Raw genomic sequence first — 25,879 nt, 5'->3', positions numbered from 1 at the left:
TGAACTGGCAAATCCTATCTGTGTCCTTCTGACAGACTTTACTGTGGGTCTGTCCCCTATAAGTCCCAGAGTGTCTGTGGTGTGGTTGTGCATGTGTGTGACATGTCTGAGGCAGGGAGCTCTTCCACTGAGGGAGCCATTTTAGGGACACAGAGTTGTAATGTGGTGGCGCTACCGGCACACCACGAGCCTGAATGGGTGAAAGAATTACGTGATAATGTGAATCATATCAGTAAGAGATTGGATAAGTCTGAGTCTCATGCAGAAAACTGGAGAAAATCAGTGGAAGATGTGATTTTTCATAGTTCTGCCTTTTCGTCCATAGGAGACCCCTCTGGGTCACATAAGAGACCATTTGCACAAATAGTACAAACTGATTCCAAGACGGACTCTAATTCCTGTGTCGACACTAGTGATTCCAGGGGAATAGATCCTAAATTGGCAAAAAGCATTCAACACATGATTGTTGCTATAAGGGAGGTTTTGGAGGTTACGGAAGCCCCTCCTGTACCTCAGGAGAAGGCTTATTTTTATAAAGAAAAGAAAATTAATGTAACTTTCCCTCCTTCTTACGAGCTAAATACTCTCTTTGAGGGAATTTGGGCAAAGCCTGAAAATAAATTTCAGATTCCCAAAAGGATTCAGGTTGCTTATCCTTTCCCACTGTCACGACCAGCGAGGTTTGAGGATCCGGCAGCTGAGACTTGCCCAAGGAGGTAGCTGGCTGTGGATGAACGAGAGGAGGGGGTCGGATATAGTTCCTTCTCATGGGACAAGGGGCAATGAAGAACGTAGGCAGAGCTAAGAGTCAGTGGATTGTAGTTCTTATGGACAGGGCTGAGGTAGAGAACTGTGGCTGGTGAACGATGACTTAAAGACGTAGTTGTAGACAAAGAACTGCGGATTGTGGCTTGAAAGACAAGGTTGGGAATATTGAACTGCGGAACTGTGAATAGTGGTTAGAGACGTGGCTGGAGACAAAGGACTGTGGCTTGAAAGACGAGGCTGTAGATTATGAACTGCGGAACTGTGGATGGTGGTTAAAGACGTGGCTGGAGATGAAGATCTGTGGAGTGTGGCTAGAAAGACGATACAGAAGACCCGGGACCGACCGTGCCCAAAGAGTCTTACTGGACCGGGTTTTCCAGGTGCTCTTCCATAGGCAGCAGCAGGCTAGGAACGGCAGGGCTGCAGCAGCAACAGAGAACCGGCCAAGCAGGGTCAGAAGTAACCAGAATACGGCAAGAATCCTGGGAGCACAGGCTAAAGCACCTACAGCAGGGTTGTAACTTGAAGCACTGGTGTCCCTGTCCTAAACCAGCTCCCTTTTATAGGGAGAACTTCCCCTGAACTGGCTGGAAGAAACAGGAAACAAGAACTATGCCTCAAACTTGGTCTCCAACATGGCGGCGCCCAGTAATGCAGACCTTTCTGCATAGCCACACAACTCACTGCCCCTGGTCTCCTAGCAACGGCTCAGCAAGAGTGACCCGCTGCAGCGGCGTCCCGCCGCCACGAGCGGACCCCCTCACCACCGCAACTGCTGCCCTCGGACCCGGTGCAGCAGCCCACCTCCGCAGCTGCCCGCATGCCACCTAAGAAGCCAGCCCCGCGGCCCCAGCGTACCGGTAAGACTCCGGATGCTGACACCCGGCAGAGGACAGGAAAATGTGGGAGTCACTCCCAGTTTTAGACAGTGCCCTGTCACGGTTACAAAAAAGGTGATTCTCCCTGCACCTGGGACGGCTTCACTAAAGGAGCCGGCAGACCGCAAGTTGAAGACTACATTTAAATCTATTTATGTGGCCAATGGTACACTGCTCAGGCCTATCATTGCTTGCGCGTGGGTGAGTAGTGCTATCGAAAAGTGGTCAGATAACTTGTCATCTGAAATTAACATGATAGATAGAGACGAGATACTCCTAAAGTTAGGTCATATTAAAGACGCTGCTGCATACATGCTAGAGGCCATGAAGGATATTGGGCTTTTCGGTTCAAAAGCCGCTACCATGGCAGTCTCGGCTCGGAGGGCGTTGTGGATTCGCCAGTGGAATGCTGACGCAGATTCCAAAAGAAATATGGAGGCTCTCCAGTATAAAGTGAGGCCATGTTTGGAGATGGGCTGGATGCCTTGGTCTCTGCGGCTACCGCAGGTAAGTCGACATTCTTGCCTTATGCTCCAGCACCGACAAAAAAGACACATCACTCTCAGATGCAGGCCTTTCGGCCCAACAAATACAAAAAGGCCAAAGGTTCCCCCTTCTTTGCAGGTAGAGGGAGAGGACGAGGAAAAAAGTCTGCAGCGTCTCCCGGATCGCAGGAGCAGAAGTCCACCCCTGCTTCTGCCAAATCTGCAGCATGACGCTGGGGCTCCCTTGCGGGAGTTCGCTCGGGTGGGAGCACGTCTGAAACTTTTCTGTCAGATCTGGGCTCAATCTGGCCTGGACCCATGGGTTTTGCAAATAGTGTCCCAGGGATACCAGCTGGAGTTTCAAGACGTCCCCCCATGCCGATTTTTCAAATCGACCTTGCCAGCTTCTCTTCCAGACAGAGAAGTAGTAAAGGCTGCAATTCAAAAATTATGTCAGGATCAAATCATTGTCCTGGTACCCTTGTCACAGCAGGGAGGAGGTTTTTTTTCAAGCCTCTTCGTAGTTCCGAAGCCGGATGGCTCGGTCAGACCAATTCTGAACCTAAAATCTCTGAATCTCTACCTGAAAAGGTCCAAGTTCAAGATGGAATCTCTGAGGGCAGTGATTTCCAGTCTGGAGGAAGGAGATGTCATGGTGTCAGTAGACATAAAAGATGCCTACTTACATGTTCCCATTTATCCTCCACATCAGGCTTACCAGAGGTTTGCGATACAGGATTGCCATTACCAGTACCAGACATTGCCGTTCGGACTCTCCACGGCACCGAGGGTGTTCACCAAGGTGATGGCAGAGATAATGGTCCTCCTTCGACAACAAGGAGTCCATATAATTCCTTACCTGGACGATATCCTGATAAAAGCGAGAGCCAAGGAACGGTTGGTGCAGAACATTGCACTCTCCCTGTCAGTGCTCCAACAACACGGTTGGATTTTGAATTTTCCAAAGTCGCAGTTGGAACCAACAACAAGATTGTCTTTTCTGGGTATGATACTGGACACAGAAGTTCAGTGGGTATTTCTTCCAGTGGAAAAAGCTCTGGAGATCCAGAAAATGGTCAAACAAGTTTTGAAACCGACGAGAGTGTCGATACACCAATGCATTTGGTTGTTGGGGAAAATGGTAGTGGCCTACGAGGCCATACAGTTTGGCCGATTTTATGCCAGAGTATTCCAGTGGGACCTGTTGGACAAGTGGTCCGGTTCCCACCTACACATGCACCGGAAAATAATCTTGTCCCCCAAAGCCGGGATTTCGCTCCTGTGGTGGCTACACAGTTCTCACCTATTAGAGGGACGCAGGTTTGAGATTCAGGACTGGGTCCTGGTAACCACAGATGCAAGTCTCCGAGGCTGGGGAGCTGTCACACAAGGGGAAAGCTTCCAAGGAAAATGGCCAAGTCAGGAAGCCTGCCTTCACATAAACGTTCTGGAATTGAGAGCCATTTACAACAGCCTTCTACAAGCGGTATATCTTCTTCAAGATCATCCCGTGCAGATCCAGTCGGACAATGTAACAGCAGTAGTGTACATAAACAGGCAAGGCGGAACGAAAAGCAGAACAGCAATGGCAGAGGTGACAAGGATTCTCCTCTGGGCAGAAAGACATGTAAGAACTCTGTCAGCAATTTTCATTCCGGGAGTGGACAACTGGGAAGCAGACTTCCTCAGCAGACACGATCTCCACCCAGGAGAGTGGGGCCTCCACCAAGAAGTCTTCGCAGAGGTGACAAGTCTTTGGAGAGTTCCTCAAGTAGACATGATGGCATCTCGTCTAAACAAGAAGCTTCAGAGATATTGTTCCAGGTTGAGAGACCCTCAAGCAGTAGCAGTGGATGTACTGGTGACCCAGTGGGTGTTTTGGTCGGTATATGTCTTCCCTCCTCTTCCGCTAATACCAAAAGTTCTCAAAATAATAAGAAGAACAAGGGTTCGAGCAATCCTCATTGCCCCAGACTGGCCAAGGAGGGCTTGGAATCCAAATCTTCAGGAGTTACTCATGGAAGATCCTCGGCCTCTTCCTCCTCGCGAGGACCTGCTACAGCAGGGGCCATTCATATATCAAGACTTACCGCGGCTACATTTGACGGGATGGCTGTTCAGCGCTGGATCCTAGCCCGAAAGGGGATTCCCAAGGAAGTCATTCTCACTCTTGTTCAGGCCAGGAAAGGAGTAACGTCAAAACATTACCACTGTATTTGGAGAAAATATGTGTCTTGGTGTGAATCCAAGAAGGCTCCTACGGAAGAGTTTCAGTTTGGGACGTTTTCTCCATTTTCTACAGGCAGGTGTGGATGCGGGCTTAAGATTGGGTTCAATCAAGGTCCAGATTTCGGCCTTTGCCAGTTTTCTTTCAAAAACAATTGGCCTCCCTTCCAGAAGTTCAGACGTTCGTGAAATGGGTGCTGCACATCCAACCTCCATTTGTGCCTCCGGTGGCACCTTGGGACCTTAATGTGGTGATGCAGTTCCTTCAATCAGATTGGTTTGAACCTTTGTAGGAGATAGAATTGAAGTTTGTCACTTGGAAAGTGGTAATGATTTTGGCCTTGGCATCCGCAAGGCGGATGTCTGAATTAGGGGCCTTGTCTCACAAGAGCCCTTATCTGGTCTTCCATGAAGACAGGGCAGAGTTGAGAACTCGCCAACAATTTCTTCCAAAGGTGGTTTCGTCTTTTCATATAAACCAACCTATTGTGGTGCCAGTGGCTACTGACACCTTCACTGCATCAAAGTTTCTTGATGTGGTTAGAACTTTGAAAATTTATGTCGCAAGAACAGCTCGGATACGGAAAACAGAGGCTCTGTTTGTCCTGTATGCTCCCAACAAGATTGGGTGTCCTGATTCTAAGCAGACCATTGCGCGCTGGATCAGAGGTACGATTCAGCACGCTCATTCCACGGCAGGATAGCAGATACCGAAGTCGGTATATGCCCATTCTACTAGAAAGGTGGGCTCGTCCTGGGCGGCTGCCAAGGGGGTCTCGGCATTACAAATTTGCCGAGCAGCTACTTGGTCAGGGGCAAACACGTTTGCAAAGTTTTACAAGTTTGACACCTTGGCCGATGAGGACCTCAAGTTTGGTCAATCGGTGCTGCAGGGTCATCCGCACTCTCCCGCCCGTACTGGAGCTTTGGTATAACCCCATGGTACTGAAGTGAACCCCAGCATCCTCTAGGACGTATGAGAAAACAAGATTTTAATACCTACCGGTAAATCCTTTTCTCCTAGGGGGTAATTCCAAGTTGATCGCAGCAGGATTTTTGATAGCAATTGGGCAAAACCATGTGCACTGCAGGGGAGGCAGATATAACATATGCAGAAAGAGTTAGATTTGGGTGGGTTATTTTATTTCTGTGCAGGGTAAATACTGGCTGCTTTATTTTTACACTGCAAATTAGATTGCAGATTGAACACACCCCACCCAAATCTAACTCTCTCTGCACATGTTATATCTGCCTCCCCTGCAGTGCACATGGTTTTACCCAATTGCTAACAAAAATCCTGCTGCGATCAACTTGGAATTACCCCCCTAGTCCGTAGAGGATGCTGGGCACCCGACCCAGTGCGTACTTTACCTGCAGTTGTTAGTTTGTTGTTACACGAGTATTGTGTTACGATTATTTTCAGCATGTTGCTGCAATTGTTCATGCCCGTTGGCATGTGTTAAGTTGAATGCCATGTTGTGCGGCATGGTTGAGGTGTGAGCTGGTATGAATCTCACCTTTAGTTTAAAAGTAAATCCTTTCCTTGAAATGTCCGTCTCCCTGGGCACAGTTCCTATACTGAGGTCTGGAGGAGGGGCATAGAGGGAGGAGCCAGTTCACACCCTTGAGAAGTCTTAAAGTGCACATGGCTCCTGCGGAACCGTCTATACCCCATGGTACTGAAGAGGACCCCAGCATCCTCTACGGACTAGGAGAAAAGGATTTACCGGTAGGTATTAAAATCCTGTTTTATGGTTGATAGGCTCTCGGAGAAGAATCTTGTGTGGAATCCAACACTTGTCTTTTTGTGGTAGTAGAAATATTGTGAAATATCGGGCGTTATGTAATAATGCGGCTCCAGTGATGTAGTCCATATTTTTTAAGTGACAATAATTTAAAAGGAAAAATCAGGTAGGTTTTGTCTTTTAAATTGTTGCTGCTTTAAAAATATGGGCTAACTAGCCAGAATTGTGCATGTGTTTGCATCTCACAAGCTATTACTCAAGGCCCATAATGTGAAGAAGGATCTAAATTTACCATCATATTCAGAGCCGGCCATAGCTATAGGCAAACTAGGCAATTGCCTAGGGCATTTGGTATGCCTAGGGGCATCAGCAGCTTCTGCTGATTAAAATGATATGCGGCATGCCTATATTCTGTGTGTAGCATTTCATATGCAGATACAGCCACAGTCTCACACAGTATATAGGCATGCTGTATATCATTTTAATCAGCAGAAGCTGCTTGTGCATACTAGCCACATGACAATGCAAATAAGATGCATTTTCATTCAAAAATTTGCCCGACGTTAGCACTGAGGCAAGATTTATGAGGACACATCTGTATCCAAGCAGAGGCAGAGGTCACAGTGTTAGTGGCAGTGTGAGTGCTGTGTGCATGTGAGTGGGTTGGTTGTGCAGTAGTGTTCGGAATATGTGTAAGGAGCATTATGTGTGTCTTGTAAAAATGCATTAATAATGTGCAACATATGTATAAGGGGCACTATGTGTGTCATTATGTGTATAAGGGCATTAATAATGTGTGGCATACTGTTTGTGTAACAGGGTACTACTGTATGTGTCATTATGTGTATAGGGGCACTAACAATGTGCAGCAAATGTGTAGGGGGCACTATATGTGTCATTATGTGTATTAGGGCATTAATAATGTGCGGCATATGTGTAAGGGACATTATGTGTAAAATGGCATTAATAAAGGTTGTCATAATGTGTAAGCACATTATGTTTAGAAGGACATTAATAATGTGTCTCATATGTGTTAGGGGCATTGCTGTGTGGAATTATGTGTTTAAGGTTCTCTTCTATGTGGTGTTGCGTATAGAAAGGGCACTACTCTGTCGTCTAATGTGAATAAAGAGCAATAGGGTATAGTGTAATGTGAATAAGGAGCAATTCAGTGTAATGTAATGTGAGTAAGGGGCTCTACTGTGAGGAGTAACGTTTATAAGGTAAAGTGATACTACTGTGAGATGTAATATGAATTATGAAAACTATCGCATGATCAAATGTGAATAAAGTGCAGTACTGTGTGGCGTATTTGGAATTGGGGTTACTATTGTGTGGCCATGCCCCTTGCCAGCAAAAATACACCCCTTTTTGTGCTGTGCGCCAAATGTGCAAACTGTTCCTATTTAAAATATAGGGGGTACAAACACCAAAATAAGGACTGCTATGGCTGAGGGGTGATGGTTCTGGGAAAGAAGTGCAAGGTCAGAGGCAGAACCAGCAGTGGTGCTAGGGGGCACCAGCCAAAATCTTGCCTAGGGCATCATATTGGTTAGGGCCGGCTCTGATCATATTACATGTTCCCGCACTGCTGGCAAACGTCCTTAGTTTGAATCCTGTGGTACCATTGCTCTTGCTGGAAATGTGCACCTGAATTTGTAATGCCACAAAAGCTATAGAAATACTTTGCCCCAGTCTGGCTAAGATGACTTCCATTGTATTATTAAGCAACAAATAAGAAACAATTGATTAAAATCAATAGCCTCTCAGTATTTGCCCCTATTGGTTACTAAAGGCAACATGCAGCTTTAAAATATATAAATATTACAACATTTTACTGTAAAACTTTATAAGCTATCACTCAGTCTGTGGAACTTCTATGTACAGAAAATGTGTTTTTTTTTGTTTTTTTTACTTATGAATTAAGCAGAGATCAAGAAATAATCATTTAGTTGTGCTATTTAAAAAAAAACAACATTCAATATCGACTCTTATTTGCACCATCCTTTTGTTAGGTGTACATTTTAGTTACACCCCTTTTACACCGCCAGCTAGTAACACGGGTTATTGCACATGAACGTGCATAACCCGTGTTGCTGGCTGGTGTAAAAGGGTCGAGTTGGAATAGTCCGGGTCGAGTGACCCGGTATTCCAACTCGGGAAGTTTGCGGGGTTGAACACATGTTCAACCCAGCAAACTGTGCAGTGTAAACTGGCTTCCCGTTTACACTCTATGTGTGGGCGGCACTTGGAGATCATGTGATCTCCAAGCACTGCCCCGTCATGTCACCGGCAACATCACCAACCTGGCAATATGCCGGGTTGGTGACTCCGGTCTAAATGGGGGCTGACGCGGGTCGCAGCCGGGTTGCTCCCGTGTCAGGGCTCCCGGCTGCGACCCACTTTGTTGGTATAAAAGCGGTATAACTGTGTCAGTAGCTCATACTATGCAGTATTAATGATTACTTACTTTGCAGTGTAAATGTAAACTCTTTACTGTATGTACTGTTTGGAACACCGTAGTTTGCTTTGCATTTATAAGATCCGAGACTTGTCTCATTATAGATGGTGATGTTGAATGTGGCCCCTGTCTTCTTGGACACAGTCACTGTTCCTTTACTTCTTTCATTGTGGAACAAGGTGTAATTAATGGGCAGAGATCCGTTTCTGGAGAAGCAGGTAATGGTCTCTGTGTTTCCAATTTCAGTGCTGTTGGATGCAGCTTGCAGTTCTGGGTTTGGTAAACTTTCTGAAATAGATTATAATGATATAATAACATCAACCTCTTTTGCATAATATCCTTCACTTCCTTGACCCTCTGTTTGATGGTGGTGCAGTCAATATACCGAATATTGGGACCCCGGCGTTCAGGAGACTGACGCTGGAATCCCGACAGCCGATGAAATACCAACGCTCGTAATCCAGACAAATGGTGGGTATTTCCACTCGGTTGGTGTGTCCATGCTACCAACTGAGTGGGAATAGAACCAGGCTCGATGCGTGGCGAGCCTGCAAGGGTTTCCGGCAGACGGGATACTGCTGTCGGTATAGTGACAGCCGGCATCCATCTGCCGGGATATCATATGTATTCCGTTTGATGGTGGTGAGCTAGGAGTAGTTATTAATAGCTCCACTAATAAGACCATATTTCATATTATTCCGATCATCTATGCACAAGACACATAGCTCATAAGAGTTCTCCAAATCAATATTTCTCATCTAAGATCCTCATGACAGTTTTAAAGCAAATGGTCTAAATAGTGAACCAGATTGATATGAGATTTGGAAGCATTACCATTAAAGGATCTCCCGGTGGGTCAAATACAAGTGTAAAAGGCCTCGACAGTCAAAATCCTGACGCTCATAATACCAGCAGTGGGATCTCAATGGGTCAAAATGTCGAAAACTTCAAACAGTAAGGGTTAGGGTTAGGCTACAGGAGGGGACAGTTAGGTTTAGGCTGAGGGGGAATGGGGGAGCGTTGAAGAGGGCATTGCCAGTGGCATAACTACTGTGGGTGAACGTCGCAGTCCTCCAATAGAAACGGCCCTGCTGAAGGAAGTCGCTTGGTAGTGACGGCAGCTGCAGGCAGGTAATATTTTATGTTACACATGCTTGATGTATTTATTAAATTGCTTTTTTTTTTACCAAAACGTATAATGGTCAGTTATGCCATTTATATTAAGCTAACTTCCTTACTTACCAAAGATTGATTTATACATATGTCATTGTCTTACTTATTTCATGTTTCCACATTGAGATCAGCGCCCGGTTGTTGCACTTACCACCCATAAATGTATCTGCTATCTGGGGAGATTCTAAGGAATCCCGATTGTGTAAACTCCAGGCAGCTTGTGAGCATCTCATTAGCGCTTTTCTGAGTCCTCAAAACCTCCTACAAATTCTGGCTTTATATCCCTTTGGAGAGACTCATCAGCTCCACCATGTGGCACCATTTTACAAAATGGAATGAAGATATCAAAGAAGCATTTAACATCAAATTTAATAAAGAAGAAATCGACATGACAGATGATAACCTTGAAACAGCTATGCACAGACTGGGAGATTGGTTTATTAAAGATAGCAAATTGTGGTTGGAAATTGCCACACTAGAAAAAAATACTGCTGAACAGGTTATACCTAAGGATCTACAAATGGATAAACAACTTTCTTTTGATGATGCTTCTGTAGAATTCACTAATGAATGGTCCAACATACCTGATTCTTGTTCAATGAGACTAATAGAACTCATAATAAAAGAAAGGAAAAAAAAATAAAGGAAGTGAAAGAAAGAATATATACACTGCTCAAAAAAATAAAGGGAACACTTAAACAACACAATGTAACTCCAAGTCAAGCACACTTCTGAGAAATCAAACTGTCCACTTAGGAAGCAACACTGATTGACAATCAATTTCACATACTGTTGTGCAAATGGAATAGACAACAGGTGGAAATTATAAGCAATTAGCAAGACACCCCCAATAAAGGAGTTGTTCTGCAGGTGGTGACCACAGACCACTTCTCAGCTCCTATGCCTTCTGGCTGATGTTTTGGTCACTTTTGAAAGCTGGCGGTGCTTTCACTCTAGTGGTAGCATGAGACGGAGTCTACAACCCACACAAGTGGCTCAGGTAGTGCAGCTCATCCAGGATGGCACATCAATGCGAGCTGTGGCAAGAAGGTTTGCTGTGTCTGTCAGCGTAGTGTCCAGAGCATGGAGGCGCTACCAGGAGACAGGCCAGTACATCAGGAGACGTGGAGGAGGCCGTAGGAGGGCAACAACCCAGCAGCAGGACCGCTACCTACGCCTTTGTTCAAGGAGGAGCACTGCCAGAGCCCTGCAAAATGCCCTTCAGCAAGCCACAGATGTGCATGTGTCTACTCAAATGATCAGAAACAGACTCCATGAGGGTGGTATGAGGGCCCGACGTCCACAGGTGGGGGTTGTGCTTACAGCCCAACACCGTGCAGGACGTTTGGCATTTGCCAGAGAACACCAAGATTGGCAAATTCGCCACTGGCGCCCTGTGCTCTTCACAGATGAAAGCAGGTTCTCACTGAGCACATGTGACAGACGTGACAGAGTCTGGAGATGCCAAGGAGAACATTCTGCTGCCTGCAACATCCTCCAGCATGACCGGTTTGGCAGTGGGTCAGCAATGGTGTGGGGTGGCATTTCTTTGGGGGGCCACACAGCCCTCCATGTGCTCGCCAGAGGTAGCCTGACTGCCATTAGGTACCGAGATGAGATCCTCAGACCCCTTGTGAGACCATATGCTGGTGCGGTTGGCCCTGGGTTCCTCCTAATGCAAGTCAATACTAGACCTCATGTGGCTGGAGTGTGTCAGCAGTTCCTGCAAGATGAAGGCATTGATGCTATGGACTGGCCCGCCCGTTCCCCAGACCTGAATCCAATTGAGCACATCTGGGACATTATGTCTCGCTCCATCCACCAACGCCACGTTGCACCACAGACTGTCCAGGAGTTGGCGGATGCTTTAGCCCAGGTCTGGGAGGAGATCCCTCAGGAGACCATCCGCCACCTCATCAGGAGCATGTCCAGGCGTTGTAGGGAGGTCATACAGGCACGTGGAGGCCACACACACTACTGAGCCTCATTTTGACTTGTTTTAAGGACCTTACATCAAAGTTGGATCAGCCTGTAGTGTGTTTTTCCACTTTAATTTTGAGTGTGACTCCAAATCCAGACCTCCATGGGTTAAAACATTTGATTTCCATTGATAATTTTTGTGTGATTTTGTCAGCACATTCAACTATGTAAAGAACAAAGTATTTAATAAGAATATTTCATTCAGTCAGATCTAGGATGTGTTGTTTAAGTGTTCCCTTTATTTTTTTGAGCAGTGTATATTACAGACGTTAATAACTCCATTTGACAAACTTCCACTATTTGACAGCCTAGAGAAAGAGATTGTTAGGAAGGTTGACCGGAACACAAAGGAACTCATAAAGAAAAAACAAAAGAAACTCCAACAAGATTTCGATTTCTATAAGTTCGGCATTATCCAATCAAGAAAGACACGCCACTCTAAAAACACCCAAAATAAGGGGGATAAACAACCCCCTTATAATGACAGATGACAAAGGAGACCCGCGCAACATGAGAATAGGTCTTACTTACAACTAAAAATCCAGTGAGAATCACCTCAACATCAAGAACAAGATACCAACAGAGGTTCAAATACAACCCATATCCACAGGAGCCCACTTCAGAGAGAGATCATAATCAAATCCGGTCTAACTACAGAGAAGGTGAAAGGCACCAACAGATTACATATAGGAAAGATTATATAAACCGGGAGAGGAGGAGATACTCGCCAGTAAGCCATAATTTTACACAACAAGATGACTACAGAAATCACTATAAAAATTATGGGAGAAGAACGAGGGCACCACATACACAAAAAACAATGAGAAAGAATCAATCTGCGATCAACACATCAACCACCATTTGAGAAGATCAGGTGAGCACCCTTTTCGAGAAGAAAGGAGGAGATCTCACCATCAGCAATAACAGAGTGCAATAACAGGGATGACACCCTAAACAACAAGAAGAAAATCAAGAAGAAACTAAGAAAACGGGGAGGAATAAAATGGTTTACCAAAAGCAAACACAACTCACCCTCATACAGTCCAAAAACAGAAACACAAATAAGATTGAACGAAACAGAAAAACAAACTGTGTACAAGTTAAGCTCTGGACTACTTATGCTCATCGAGGAACAAGTCTTTAAGAAAGGCTTAAAATTTGCACCTACGGCAACAACCGATGAGTTTGTCGATGTACTCAAATTTATTCAGAAGATTTCACTTCAGAAATTCTTTGAGATAAAGAAGAAAACTCTACACCCATTTACCGAATCCATTAACCAATGCACCTAACTCACCAACTTAAACCAATTCAGCCTTCAAGAAGACATCACATTTCTATCCAGCTCACATTAGGGGAAAGAATGATCCGTCCACACGAATTAAAAGTAACTTTCAAAAATTAATTCAAACTCATCTAGAGAAAGGAGTTACTTCATAAGAGGAAAATTTATTTTTGAACATAGGAGACTCAATCACTCCAACTATGTATTGCAATGTATTGCCAAAAATACTCAAAAGTCTTTCATCTCCTCCTGGTAGACCTATCATCGCAGGGACAGGAAGCTTAACATCAAACCAGTCAGCGCATTATTGACCATGAACTGTAACCAATAGTTGTTAAAAATCTGGCCTATCTGAAAAATATCGGTGAGACTCTGAGAAAGCTGGAAGAAATGGAATGGAACTTGGAAATGTTCCTGGTTATAGCCGACGTTTCATCTTTGTATACCATTATCGAGCATCAAAAAGGCTTAGAAGCAGTGTCATGGTACTTAGACCAAGAAGTATACACGGAAGAAAGGAAACTAAATTGGAAGCCATCAAGTTCATGTTAAGTAACAACTTCTTTTCTTTTAAGGCAAGTATTACCTGCAAAAAAAGTGAACAGTGATGGGGACTTGTCTTTTTTTTTAAAGCAATATTTTTATCGGAAAAATGACGAGTAAGCCAATACAGACAAAAAGGAAATGATGATACAAAACATATCAAAATAACGTACAAGATATCCCGTGGGATACATAAAAAGAAGTACATCAACAGCACAAATGGACTTTTTCCAACATTTAGCTATCACACATCTGGCGGCATGAAGAATTTGAAGTACAAGTTTATTAGCAATACTACTGATATCAGACAGAGGAAGGCCCAGCAAAGCCGTCCAAGGTCACCTGGGATCAGAGGATAGAACCAATAAGATTCTCAACTTAATCCCAGAAAGGGCGGATTTTGGGGCAGGACCACCAGATGTGTTTGATATCTCCAATTTGACCACATTCTCACCAGCACAATGGGGATGACCCAGTTAAAATCCTATGAATTGTCGCTGGTACTAGATACCACCTGGTGTATACTTTATAAGAACTTAACCAGAGAAGAAATCGAGGACTGAGCGACATTTTGTCTTATGATTTCCCAAGAGTCTTCCCTAGGTAGAGGGCCCAAGTCCTGCTCCCATTTACTTTCATGGGGTAGGGTATCAGCCGATTTCAATGAGTGTAATAGACCGTAAAGTATAGAGATAATACCTTGTTGTATAGGAGAATAAATACAGAGTCGTTCAAAAGGGGTAAGTTGGCAGATAACCTTAGATTTTGGAAGAAAACTTAGAAAATAGTGTAGTTGTAGATATTCATACAGTACAGGCTGGGGGATACCATACTTGTCACTTAAAGAGTCTAAAGAATGCCAGGAATTGCCTTCAATAAAATCGAAGACAAGTCCCGGCCGCAGGTTCAAATGAAACCACGAGTGTGATCGTAAAGTGGAGCCAGGAGGAACGTCCGGGTTATCCCACAGAGAGGTGATAGGAGACGGGAATGTGGAGAGTCTATAGTGCCGAATGCAGGAAAACCACAGGGAACAGGTGAGTTTTGTAGTAGGAGCGCACGTTCGCGCCGCCTGATTAGGTTTAAGAGGTGTAAGTAGGGACACCAAAGTGGAGGTGTTGGCTAACAGGAGTTCGATTTGTATCCAGGACAAGTGGGGGGCTTGAGAAAACCAGGTGAGTGCCTGGCTCAAGTGAGTTGCATGATAGTATTTCGGATATCCGGTAGACCTCTGCCCCCAGCAACTGGGTCCCTTATTAAAGTGGAGGTCTTAATTCTAGGGGGTTTATTAGACCAAATGAATTTCAGTAAAAGTTTCTGCATTCGACACAAAGCCTTTGCGGGGATGCGCACCGGAATTGTTTGAATCAGATATAAAAGCCTGGGCAAGGTGTTCATTTTTACTGAGACTATACGTCCAAACCACGCCATGCTCTTAAATCGGACTCAATACAATTGAAAAGAGTTGGGAAATTTTTGGAGTACAAGGACCCATAGGAATTCGTAATAAACACGCCCAAGTATTTAATTTTCTTGGAGCGCCATGAGAAATTAAAATTAACGGCCAGGAGAGATCTGGTATCCCCACTAAGATGCATGGGGAGGGCTTCTGATTTAGCATAGTTAATGCGGTAACCGGAGTAAAAGAGTATGATGATAGAGTGTGAAACAAATTAGGAATAGATATATGGGGAGAGGAGAGATTCAACAGAACATCATCCGCAAACAATGATAATTTAAACTCCACATCATTAACTAAAATACCTTTTATATCAGGGTTAGCCCTAACCATACATGCCAGAGACTCGATAGCCATAGCAAAAATTAATGGTGACAGGGGCACCCCTGTCGAGTTCCATTGTTAATCTGAAATAGATGAGAATCTTTATCATTTACCCGAACTGTAACCGAAGGGTTGGAGTAGAGAGCCTGGATACTCTGGAGTAGGCTTCCTCCCAGGCCGAAGCTACGAAACGTAGCAGACATAAAAGACCATAAAATTTTTTCAAAAGCATTCTCTGCATCCAGCAAGAGAAGGATAGAAGGCAATCTAGCTTTGTTAACTGAATGAACTAAGTTAATAGTTCTTTGGGTATTGTCGGCCTGGGATGAAGCCCACCTGGTCCGCATGTATCAATTGTGGGAGAACCGAGTTTAACCTCAGGGCTAAAATTTTGGCGAAAAGTTTAATATCATTGTTTAACAAGGAAATCGGACGATAGCTAGAACACGAGTTGGGGTTCTTCCCAGGTTTATGAATGAAGACAATTCAAGCCTCCAGTGTGTGGGGAGACAAAGGTTCACCCTTAAGAGATCCATTAAAAAGTCTACAAAGGGGGGGGGGGGCAGAAGAATCCCCTTGAATTTCTTAAAATACATAATAGACATACCGTCAGGCCCAGGGGCCTTGCCCGGTTTCTGAATCTTAAGGGCATTATCTAATTCTTCAATAGTTATCTCCGAGCCCAACTGAGATACCACCGAACCACTTAATGACAGTAAATTACATTTATCTAAAAGGGATTCAATCCCCTCTGCGAATCTCGTAGAGGGTGAGGAGACAGCATCAGCATTATATAATGATTTATAAAAATCCTCAAATTCACTAAGAATGCGATCAGGATCGTGAGTCAGTACCCCTTGCTTTGTTCAAATTGATAAGATATTTTTTGATGAAATCTGAGCTCTCAGCTTCCTGGCGAGGATTTTATCTGCCTTATACCCTTTTTCATAATAAATCTGATTAAGGCGTCTAAGGCATTGTTCCGTCTTATGAGATAGTAACATATTGAGTTCTCCCCTTACTTTAAGCAGCTGATCTAGGTCAGCTGGGCTCAGGGACAACCTATGAATTTCTTCTAGACGAAGGAGTTGGTCGGCTAATTCCAAAATCTTTTGGGAGTGCTGTTTAGTAAGTCTAGCAGCGACCTGAATAAAGTGGCCCCTAAGGACCACTTTATGCGCCTCCCACAAGTTCATATCAGACATTCCAGGGGTCTGATTCAAGCTAAAATAATCAGTCAGTACCTGTGTGATTTGTGGCAGGACATCAGTACATTGGAGAAGAGCATCATTGAGGGACCAAGAAGGGGGGAAAGAGTGCGGGACAAACCGGAAAGAATCAAAGATACAGGAGCATGGTCAGACCACGTTATTGGGTGTGTAAGACATTTTTGGATCGTAGAGGCTAAATCTCTCCCAATCATAATCATATTGATTCTCGTGTAAAGACTATGTACCAGGGAAAAAAATGTATAATCTTTAACTAAGGGTTCGAAAACTCTCCAGGAGTCGAATAACAGGTGATTTTAAGTAATGACAACAGAGCTCTAGAATTACGGTTACTAGTATGGGACTGAGAAGGAGGTAGGGAATGGGAGCGATCTAGACTGTGGTGAAGTATATTATTAAAATCCCCTGCCATTAAAATATCACCTTTCCTATACTGGGCAATCTTAGAGTTTAAATAGGCGAAAAAGGCGGCCTGATTAACATTAGGGGCATAGACGTTGATCAAAGTAATGGGAACATTATGAAGTTTGCCCACGATGATAAGGAATCTACCCCTTTTGTCTCTAATGATTTTTTCCGACTCCAAGTGTAAGTGGGCGGGGATCAATATGGCGATACCAAGTTTCTTCTGAGTATGGTAACATGCATGTATAACCACTGGGTGACGTCTAGAATGTAATTCGAGATGTGAAGTACCTCTAAAATGTGTCTCCTGTAGGAACACCAGATCTCCCCCAACCTGTTTCAGGAAAAGATTTAGTCCTCTTTTGGGGACTATTTAGACCCTTTACATTATAGGTTATTACGGTATCCGACATAACAATATATACAAGAGCATAGCTAGAGTACCTCTGAAGGCACACGGTTGGTCCCCTGAAGAAACAAAAGTGAGAAAAGGAATAGGTAGTAGGAAAAAGAGAAAAGAGAAAGAAATAACAATGCAAAAGGAAAAAATGTAACAGCAAACCAAGCCAAAGACCCATTGTACTCACCGTACGGGTCCGCATGTTTGAGCACCCATATGGGGTATTGAGGGAGAGAAAATCTCCCTTATGCTCAAAACCGGCCATCATGGCTTAGCGGAGGGTGTGGCGTCGCACACCAATGAACATATAGTAGAACCAACAGGGTGACCCTGGGGGGTTGCGGTAACATTTGACAACAATAAACCATATCAGAACTATGTTAATGATATAAACATAAGCTTAATCAGAAATGCTCAGCAAAAGGGAATATACAACCTCTAAGATATAAATCACCATATTAAATAGCAAGATACAGTAACCCAGCAAACCATCTGCGGAGAGAAGTTCATGGAGGGTTACGTCTGGAAGAGGTTTTAGCCAGGACTGTCGACCAAAGGCGTCTAGGTGCTCTCTGCGGTAGAGGAGAGCCTGGGGGGCGTTGGAGACCCATTACAGCTTGCGGGGGGGAAGGCGCGTCAGGTGCCGGGGGAGATAGGTTGAGTTTCAAAAGAAGCTGGTGGGCCTCTTCCTTGGATCGTGCCAGCAGCCTTTTCCCATCAAGCTGTACTATCGGGGCGAAGGTATAACCCCACCTAGAATGAATTTGATTTTCCCTGTGAATTTGGGTATTATCCTTCAAATCGAAATGTCTTTTAAAAGTAATAGAAGATAAGTCCTGAAACACCAGCAACTTATGTGTTTCAAACAGGCACGAGTCTTTGTTTCGAGCAGCAGCCAGAATTCTGTCTTTGGTCTTGAAGTAGTGGCACGGCAGGAGATGTTGGAAAAGTGGACAAGGAAATCTTCCAGTTGGGCAGGTTCCACGGACTCAGGGATATATTTAATATGCAGATTATTACGTCTTGCGTGATTATCTGTATCCTCCTGTTGGTCCTGGAGGAGATAGATATCTTCCTGCATAACATGGACAGAGTGTTCCATCTCTTGCTGGAAATTGATTACTTCATAAATTTTCTGTTCGACGTAATTAGTGCGAGCACCAAGATTGGAGATCTCATCCTTGAGACCAGAGATGACTTTGTGGATCTCCAAGTGGAAAGCCTGTTTCAACAACTTCATCTCATTGAGAATGGAGGAAATGCAGTCTTTCATGGAGGAATCTAGCACAGGCGATTCTTCCTCAGATTCCGAAATAGGGGCAGATTGGGAGGCAGGTGCCGGTTTAGAAGAGCTAGGCTTCATTTTAGAAATAAAAAGTAGTAAGATCCGCAGGGTGTGCAGATTTTTTGGACCTAGGCATGATGTACGACAGTCCCGGAAATGAGGAATAGCTACAAATCAGAACTGAGCAATAGCGTTGTGAGTCAGAGTTCCATTATATTGCATAGAAAAAGAACAAACACGAGGCCCCCAGGGTAGCACCCATTGAGGTTTAGCAGAGCATTCCCCTAATTAGTGGAATCATAGGAGACTGAAGCATATCTCAGGTGTAACAGGATGTAATGGCCAGGAGATGGTGCTCCAGGGCAGTGGATTATGATGCAGCAGAGAAAAAATAAATGGAGCCCCCAAACTGTACTATTATGCCAGGGGGCCCTAGCAGCGTCTGATATGGCACAGCACAGCAGTGGCAGGAGGCCGGAGCAGCAAAAACCCAGGCAGAGAGAGCTGGAGTTAAGTAAATGTTCCCAGCGTGTGATGATATGCATTGGGTCAGTGAGGGGAGAAGCAGCCATGTAATGGAGCTGGGAAAATGGCCACCGCCAGAGAGCCCCTCCAAGAATTTGCAGCAGATACCTGAATGTCCAGATGAGGTAGAGGAGATTCCCCACCGTCTAGTAGAGCCCAGGAGGTCTGGGGCCATCCAGCAGCATCTTGTGGAGGAGACAGGGGTCCACGGGCCGCTCTGGGGGTCCCGCCGTGGCTGCGTTCCGGTCCTGGAGCTCACGGCTGGGTCATCGTCAAACTCAAGGTCCCGGCTCCAGACCGGGGTGAAGGCCGCGGTGGCCGGAGGGAGCAGGGAGCCACCTGGATACTCAGGACCGTCCCGCGAGCTGTCCTGCACCTTGAGGAGACCTCAGGGCGGCAATGGGCGCTGAGGGAGCAGCGGGGAAATGCAAATTTATGCCCTCTGTGTGGGAGCTCCGAAGCTGCACGTCCTCACAGCTCAGCGTCCAGGCAACGCCCCCCGGATGGGGACTTGTTTTGCCCCAAGCTTCTCTAACCTATTCATGTCATATTGGGAAAAGCAGATTATCTATACCGCAGATATCTACACCAACGTAGCTTGGGGCACCACCTTAATCAGTTGGAATCTTTATATATTGACGATGGTTTGTTCTTTTGGAATGAAAATTCAGATGCTTTAGACCCCTTCTGCAATGATCTAAGCATCAATGACAGAAATATTCAACTCACCTTTGATAAGAGTAACACTGAAGTTAATTTTCTCAACCTCTCTTTATACATTAAGGACAATAAGCTTCACACCAAAACCTACAACAAACCCACGGACTCCAATAATTACATTTGCAAAGACAGTGAAAACCATGCAAATTGGCTCAATGGTGTTCCAAAGATCCAGTTTATTAGAGTCCGAAGAAATTGTAGTGAGGTTGACATATGTATTTCACATATTACTACAATGAAAAGTGAATTTATCAAAAAAGACTATAATCTCAATACCCTTGAAAAGACGGAAGAAGAAATTATGAACACAGATCGACATTGATTCATAATCAAAAAACAAAAAAACAGAACTACGGATACCAGAACACAGTGATCGTTTATTATGGGTTACAATTCTCATAACAAACAGTAATCCATAAGTAATCAGTAATCTGTAAGCACTGGTACCTACTTTGTAAAGACACCACCATAAAGAACATCATTCCCGAAAAACCTGTTTATTTATCGTAAAGCACCAACCTTAAAAAACAAACTTGTATGGAGTGCCCTTCCACAAAAAATATTGAATCCCATCAGGACCATTGGTTTTCAGAGGTGCGGTTTATGTCTACCTTGCAGACAAGTCACCACAGACACCTCCAAATACACAGAAGTCACTGTGAACAACACCAAATTGTTACGAAGACTACTTAGTCATCTGGGTTATCAGGTGGTACCAGGTGACGCTCACGCAATTACCCCTTGCCCAGCAGTCTTTTAGCCTCCTGCAATGCTAGACTTCACCTATAGCAGCTGCCTTTCCAGGGGGAATTAGGTCCACACTGTATTCAGATGCCGCCAGGTCTTATGTAAGGACAAGGCGACTATTGGAGGCTGGGCAAGAGTAAGTGCAGTACAGTGAGACGTCACTGGACACAACCTCGACAACCCTGCCCAATACAGGGATTATAAACAAATTGTTTGCAGGTGCAACAATGCACAGGGTGATATAATAAACACTCAAAGAATATGAAATGCAACAATGGATAGGGTGGTACAATACTGAATGCTAATGATATGTAAATGACACAATGCACAGGATGATATAAGCAACTTAGCCAAATATAAATGCAACAATGCACAAGGTGGTAACAATAATGAAATGTAAAGGCAAGAGCCTGTGTGGAATTTCCACACAAAACCTGAGGGCTAGTTCTTGACAGTGTATCAGAATCTCAGGAGTTCACAGGGCTGACAGGTTCTCACATGTAGCAGGAACTATCACCAGCAGATTGGGAGTGCCCAGGAAAAGGATTTATATCATGCAGCACCAATCAGGAATGTGCTTGGGATGATAATAATTCAGTGCAGCTGTCTAGCTGCACATATTGGGTGAGAGTCAGGTAACAGGGAACGCCGTCTGCCTCCGGTGTTCCCGTTGCTAGGAGACCGATGGCACCTAGCATCAGTCTGTTGCTAGGCGCCAGGCGGGGACCAGGGAGCATTACGCCCGGCGTCTGCCTGTTGCCAGGCGTCGGGCAGGGGCCAGCAGGCTCTGCTGCAGGAAGAGACGCAGCGTCCCGCCTCCCAGGCAGTGGCCGGGATGCACGTCTCCCCGCAGCCAGACCACGGCTGCTGACACAAATTCAAAATAAAAGACTTCCTAACATGTCACACCAGCAATTTGTTTATTTGAATGCTCATGTGGAAAATCATACATAGGACGCACATCAAGATCATTGAAAACTCATTTGGGTGAACATCTGAGGAACATCAAAAAAGGACTCCTCACACTCAACCTTTCTGAAAACTTCAAGATTCATCACGATTGTTCATCCAAACAGATTAAAAGATTTATTGGCCTACAGCACATAAATCAACTTGGTGAGACAGGAATGTCGAGAAAAACCTAGCAAGGGCAGAAATGCGATTAATACACAAACTTCAAACTTTGTCCCCTGTGGGCCTAAACAAAGACTTTGAAATGAAATGGTTCTTGTAAAGATCCTCCTTCTTCTCATCTTGATTGCCTGATTATGATTGAATACCTATAGATTTCTTTTTTTAAATTAATGTTGACTAAAACCATCCACTCCCCTTATTTTTCTCTTTTTTTTCTGAGGACATTTTCTTTTGGAAAACTCATCTCCGCCAATTTAAATATCATGCATCAAGCGCGAACAAACATCACGATTATTTGCTAATTTATGGACTACTTTAAACAATTGGCATTATTCCTTAATCAAGTAATCAACGTTTCTTGTATATATTTTTTATCTAAGTCTTCATGTTTTTACCCATATTTGAGCATTCTACAACAGTGCACCTAAAACCATATTTTTCTCTTTGAATAATCTCACATAATTATATGCCCCACTTCCGGTCGCAGGCGCATGGCCGTGTCACTTCCGGTGACGTCATCGGCCCCTATGCTGGCAGCCCGGCTTGTGTTCTTCCTTGTTAGGAGCCTTAGCAAGCTCCGTTATTTAGTTTTATTATATTTATTAGCATCCCCCTAATGTGCCCTATATCCACATGATAGTGATCAATGCTTTTTAGAAATATAACTACATCTTTCACATTCGGATACCTAACCAGTGATATTCCACCTGCAGGTTCCTCCACCTGTCCTCTGGTACGATCCAACCACTTTTTCATTATATGTTGTCAATTGTGATATTTGCTATTTTATGTTACACATGCTTGATGTGTTTATTAAATTGCTTTACTTTTATTACCAAAACGTGTAATGGTCAGTTATGCCATTCATATTGAGCTAACTTCCTTACCTACAAATACACAAATTAAAATTATAATGGTAGGTGGGCGCTAGTAAATGGCTATAAGACACCTAAAATTCCAATACTGTTCTCTGACCGCAGCTTCCCAAATTGAGGTGCTGATCCTCAACCCAAAAAATTCATAGAAATAATGAAAACCACTCTGAGAAGCGCTGTCGTTGAACAGTAATAATACAATTTATTATTAAAAATGCTGTGTATTTAGTCTTTAGTGATGACCAGGATACCGGACAGAGTGTCGGGCGGAATGCTTTCCACCCGACACTCTGTCCGGTATCCTGGTCATCACTAAAGACTAAATACACAGCAACGCGCTTTGGCGGCTCCCGCTACGTAACCACGAGCGAACGGCTTCTGGTGGATTAGCCGCGCTCCCGCTACGTAACCACGAGCGAACGGCTTCTGGTGGATTAGCCGCGCTAGAACATTGTCCTGTGAGTCCTGTCCTCATCCACTGCATCTGACAGCTTCCTCCGTGCCGCTGCATAGCGGTGTGGGCAGCCGGCGCCCACTATCAGGAAGGAGACATCGTTTAATTCCTCCACTGCTAAGGCCAGGGTAAGCTTTGCACGAGACTGTTCAAATAGCGGTTCCAGCTTAAAAGTCACTGTGTTGTGCATGGTATTAAGCCTATATAAGCTGCCCATAAAAAGCCTTTTTACATTGGTGGATAAGACTGTGAGCATTCAAGCTGTTTATTAAACGTTGGATAATTTAAGTGTGTACCATTTTCATTGTGGATGGACTCTCAAATTTAAAGGAACATCTAATAAGCCTATGTGATCAATTAGCCCATGCATGGAGCTTATTCTAAGGAGCATCTATCAAGCATAAATGCTGCATCTTCATCCGGAACACAGGAAGTTACATTTCTTTAAGGGAGTCTTTACAATGTATCTTACATTTTGTTGCTACTTTTAGCTACTAATGTTTGGTTTATATTACAAAACCACAGGATACTTGGTTCATTTATTGTATTGTGATAGATATATATTAAATATTTTTAATAATACATTTTATTAATACTGTTCAACGACAGCGCTTCTCAGAGTGGTTTTCCTTACCTATAAATGACTGATTTGTACATATATTGTCTTACTTATTTCAAGTCGGGATGCCCACAGTCATAATACCAACCTCGGCATCCTGACTGTTTGAAATGCCGAAGGGTGCAGGAGGCAGCTAAGCCTAATCCTCACCGTAGCCCTAACCCTCCCTCCCCAGAGCCTAAACCTAACCCTTCCTCCTGCAGCCTAAACCTAACCCTTCCTCCTGCAGCCTAAACCTAACCCTTCCTCCTGCAGCCTAAACCTAACCCTTCCTCCTGCAGCCTAAACCTAACCCTTCCTCCTGCAGCCTAAACCTAACCCTTCCTCCTGCAGCCTAAACCTAACCCTTCCTCCTGCAGCCTAAACCTAACCCTCCCCCTGCAGCCTAAACCTAACCCTCCCCCTGCAGCCCTGACCTTCCCGGGATACTTACATTGGTATTCTGACAGGTGTCGGGATTCTGGTCCCTGCATTCCGACTGCCGGGATCCCAACTACATCCCCACAAAAGCTATAGAAATACTTTGCCTCAGTCTGGCTAAGATGACTTCCATTGTATTATTAAGCAACAAATAAGAAACAATTGATTAAAATCAATATCCTCTCAGTATTTGCCCCTATTGGTTACTATAGGCATCATGGAGCTTTAAAATATATAAATATTAATTTATAACATTTTACTGTAAAACTTTATAAGGTATCACTCCATCTGTGGAACTTCTATGTACAGAACATGTTTGTTTGTTTTTTTGTTTTGTTTTTTTACGTCTGGATTAAGCAGAGATCAAGAAATAAACATTTATTTGTGTTATTTAAATAAGAAATCATTTAACATCGACTCTTAATTGCACCATCCTTTGTTATATGTAAATTTTAGATACTGGTCAGTAGCTCATATTATGCAGTATAAATGGTTACTGACTTTGCAGTGTAAATGTAAACTCTTTACTGTATGTGCTGTTTAGACTACCGTAATCTGCTTTGCATTTATAAGGTCCGAGACTTGTCTCATTATAGATGGGGCTGTTGAATGTGGCTTTCCCTTTCTCAGATACAGTCACTGTTCCTTTACTTGTTTTGTTGTGGACTGACGTGTAATTATTGGGCAGAGATCCGTTTCTGGAAAGGTAGATTCCAATCAGTGCTTTTGGATATAGATTGCAGTTTTGGGGTTATATCTGAAACAGATGATAATATCAGCCTCCTCTTTAATACCCCTCCACGTCCATGACCACATATCTGCCCTTGGAATACTGCTGTAGCTGAATAAGCAGAACATAAATACAAGGAATACTTATTGTAAAATGTAATAATGCCAATAAGACCATAAAATCAATCCATTGCTTTAATAGAAAACCTCTGTTTAAGTTTAATCCCTGCACAGAGCATCCGCAGTATATACGGTATGTGGTCAGCATACCGCTCGTCGGGATCCTGGCTTTCACAGTACCGACGCCGGGATCTAGACTGGAGCACCATACCGCCGATGGTATACTGGCGAAGTAGGTGATTCCTCCTCTTTGGGTGTTCACGATACCCGTAGAGGAGATAGCTATGTGCGTAGCTCGCCACATAGCCCGCAAGGGGCTTCGTTGTGCTCATCCCCCTGCCGGCATTCCATCTCTCTGGATGCCGATGTCAATATATTGATCTTCGGCATCCCGTGTGGCGGTATATCATACCGATCCCGTATATACAGTATGGTTTCATTGCCCTACAAGCCCTTGTCATTGGTTCATTGGTGGCCAGAGCAGAAGGTGGTTTTAAAATATTTGGGGAAAAAAGCAGCATGTTGGTTGCCCTGCCCTGTTCTCCCCACAATCTCTTTTAGCTTACGTAATAGAGACAGAATATAGGCATCCCTGGCTGCATCCGATAACATGATGATGCAGCTCCAATTTGTGATGATCAGAGCTGTACTGAGAGTTGTGCAACTAATCACTGGGGAGGAACTGGCAGTGCGGGGAGAGCATTAAATATTGTTTTATTTTTTCTTGTTTCTACAGTGGATTCAACACTGGTTTCATCAGTCTATGATTACAGAGGAACTGAGAAACAGTACTCTAAATAAGGATGATTTCCACCACACAGGCACAACTTCTCATTTTTGGCTTGCTATCTGTCATCTGCCCTACAATGGATATAAAAAGAATAATCTGT

The 25,879-nt window shown here is 44.1% G+C and overlaps 1 protein-coding gene across 1 annotated transcript in view; it reads right to left on the bottom strand.

Annotated features, from left to right (window-relative positions):
- MILR1 (mast cell immunoglobulin like receptor 1) overlaps positions 1–9,065 on the bottom strand; it is a 150,585-nt gene extending 141,520 nt beyond the window's left edge. The window contains exons 1-2 of the mRNA XM_063963200.1: positions 9,011–9,065; positions 8,573–8,851 (exon numbers count right to left, since the gene is read on the bottom strand). Of these exons, the coding sequence (XP_063819270.1) occupies positions 8,573–8,851; positions 9,011–9,065 (334 nt within the window). The remainder of the gene's footprint in view (positions 1–8,572; positions 8,852–9,010) is intronic.
- Between the last annotated feature and the right edge of the window lie 16,814 nt (positions 9,066–25,879).

This window comes from Pseudophryne corroboree, chromosome 3, assembly GCF_028390025.1.
Source record: "Pseudophryne corroboree isolate aPseCor3 chromosome 3, aPseCor3.hap2, whole genome shotgun sequence".
In the NCBI taxonomy this organism is placed as follows: Eukaryota; Metazoa; Chordata; class Amphibia; order Anura; family Myobatrachidae; genus Pseudophryne; species Pseudophryne corroboree.
This window is presented reverse-complemented; position numbering and strand designations above follow the sequence as displayed.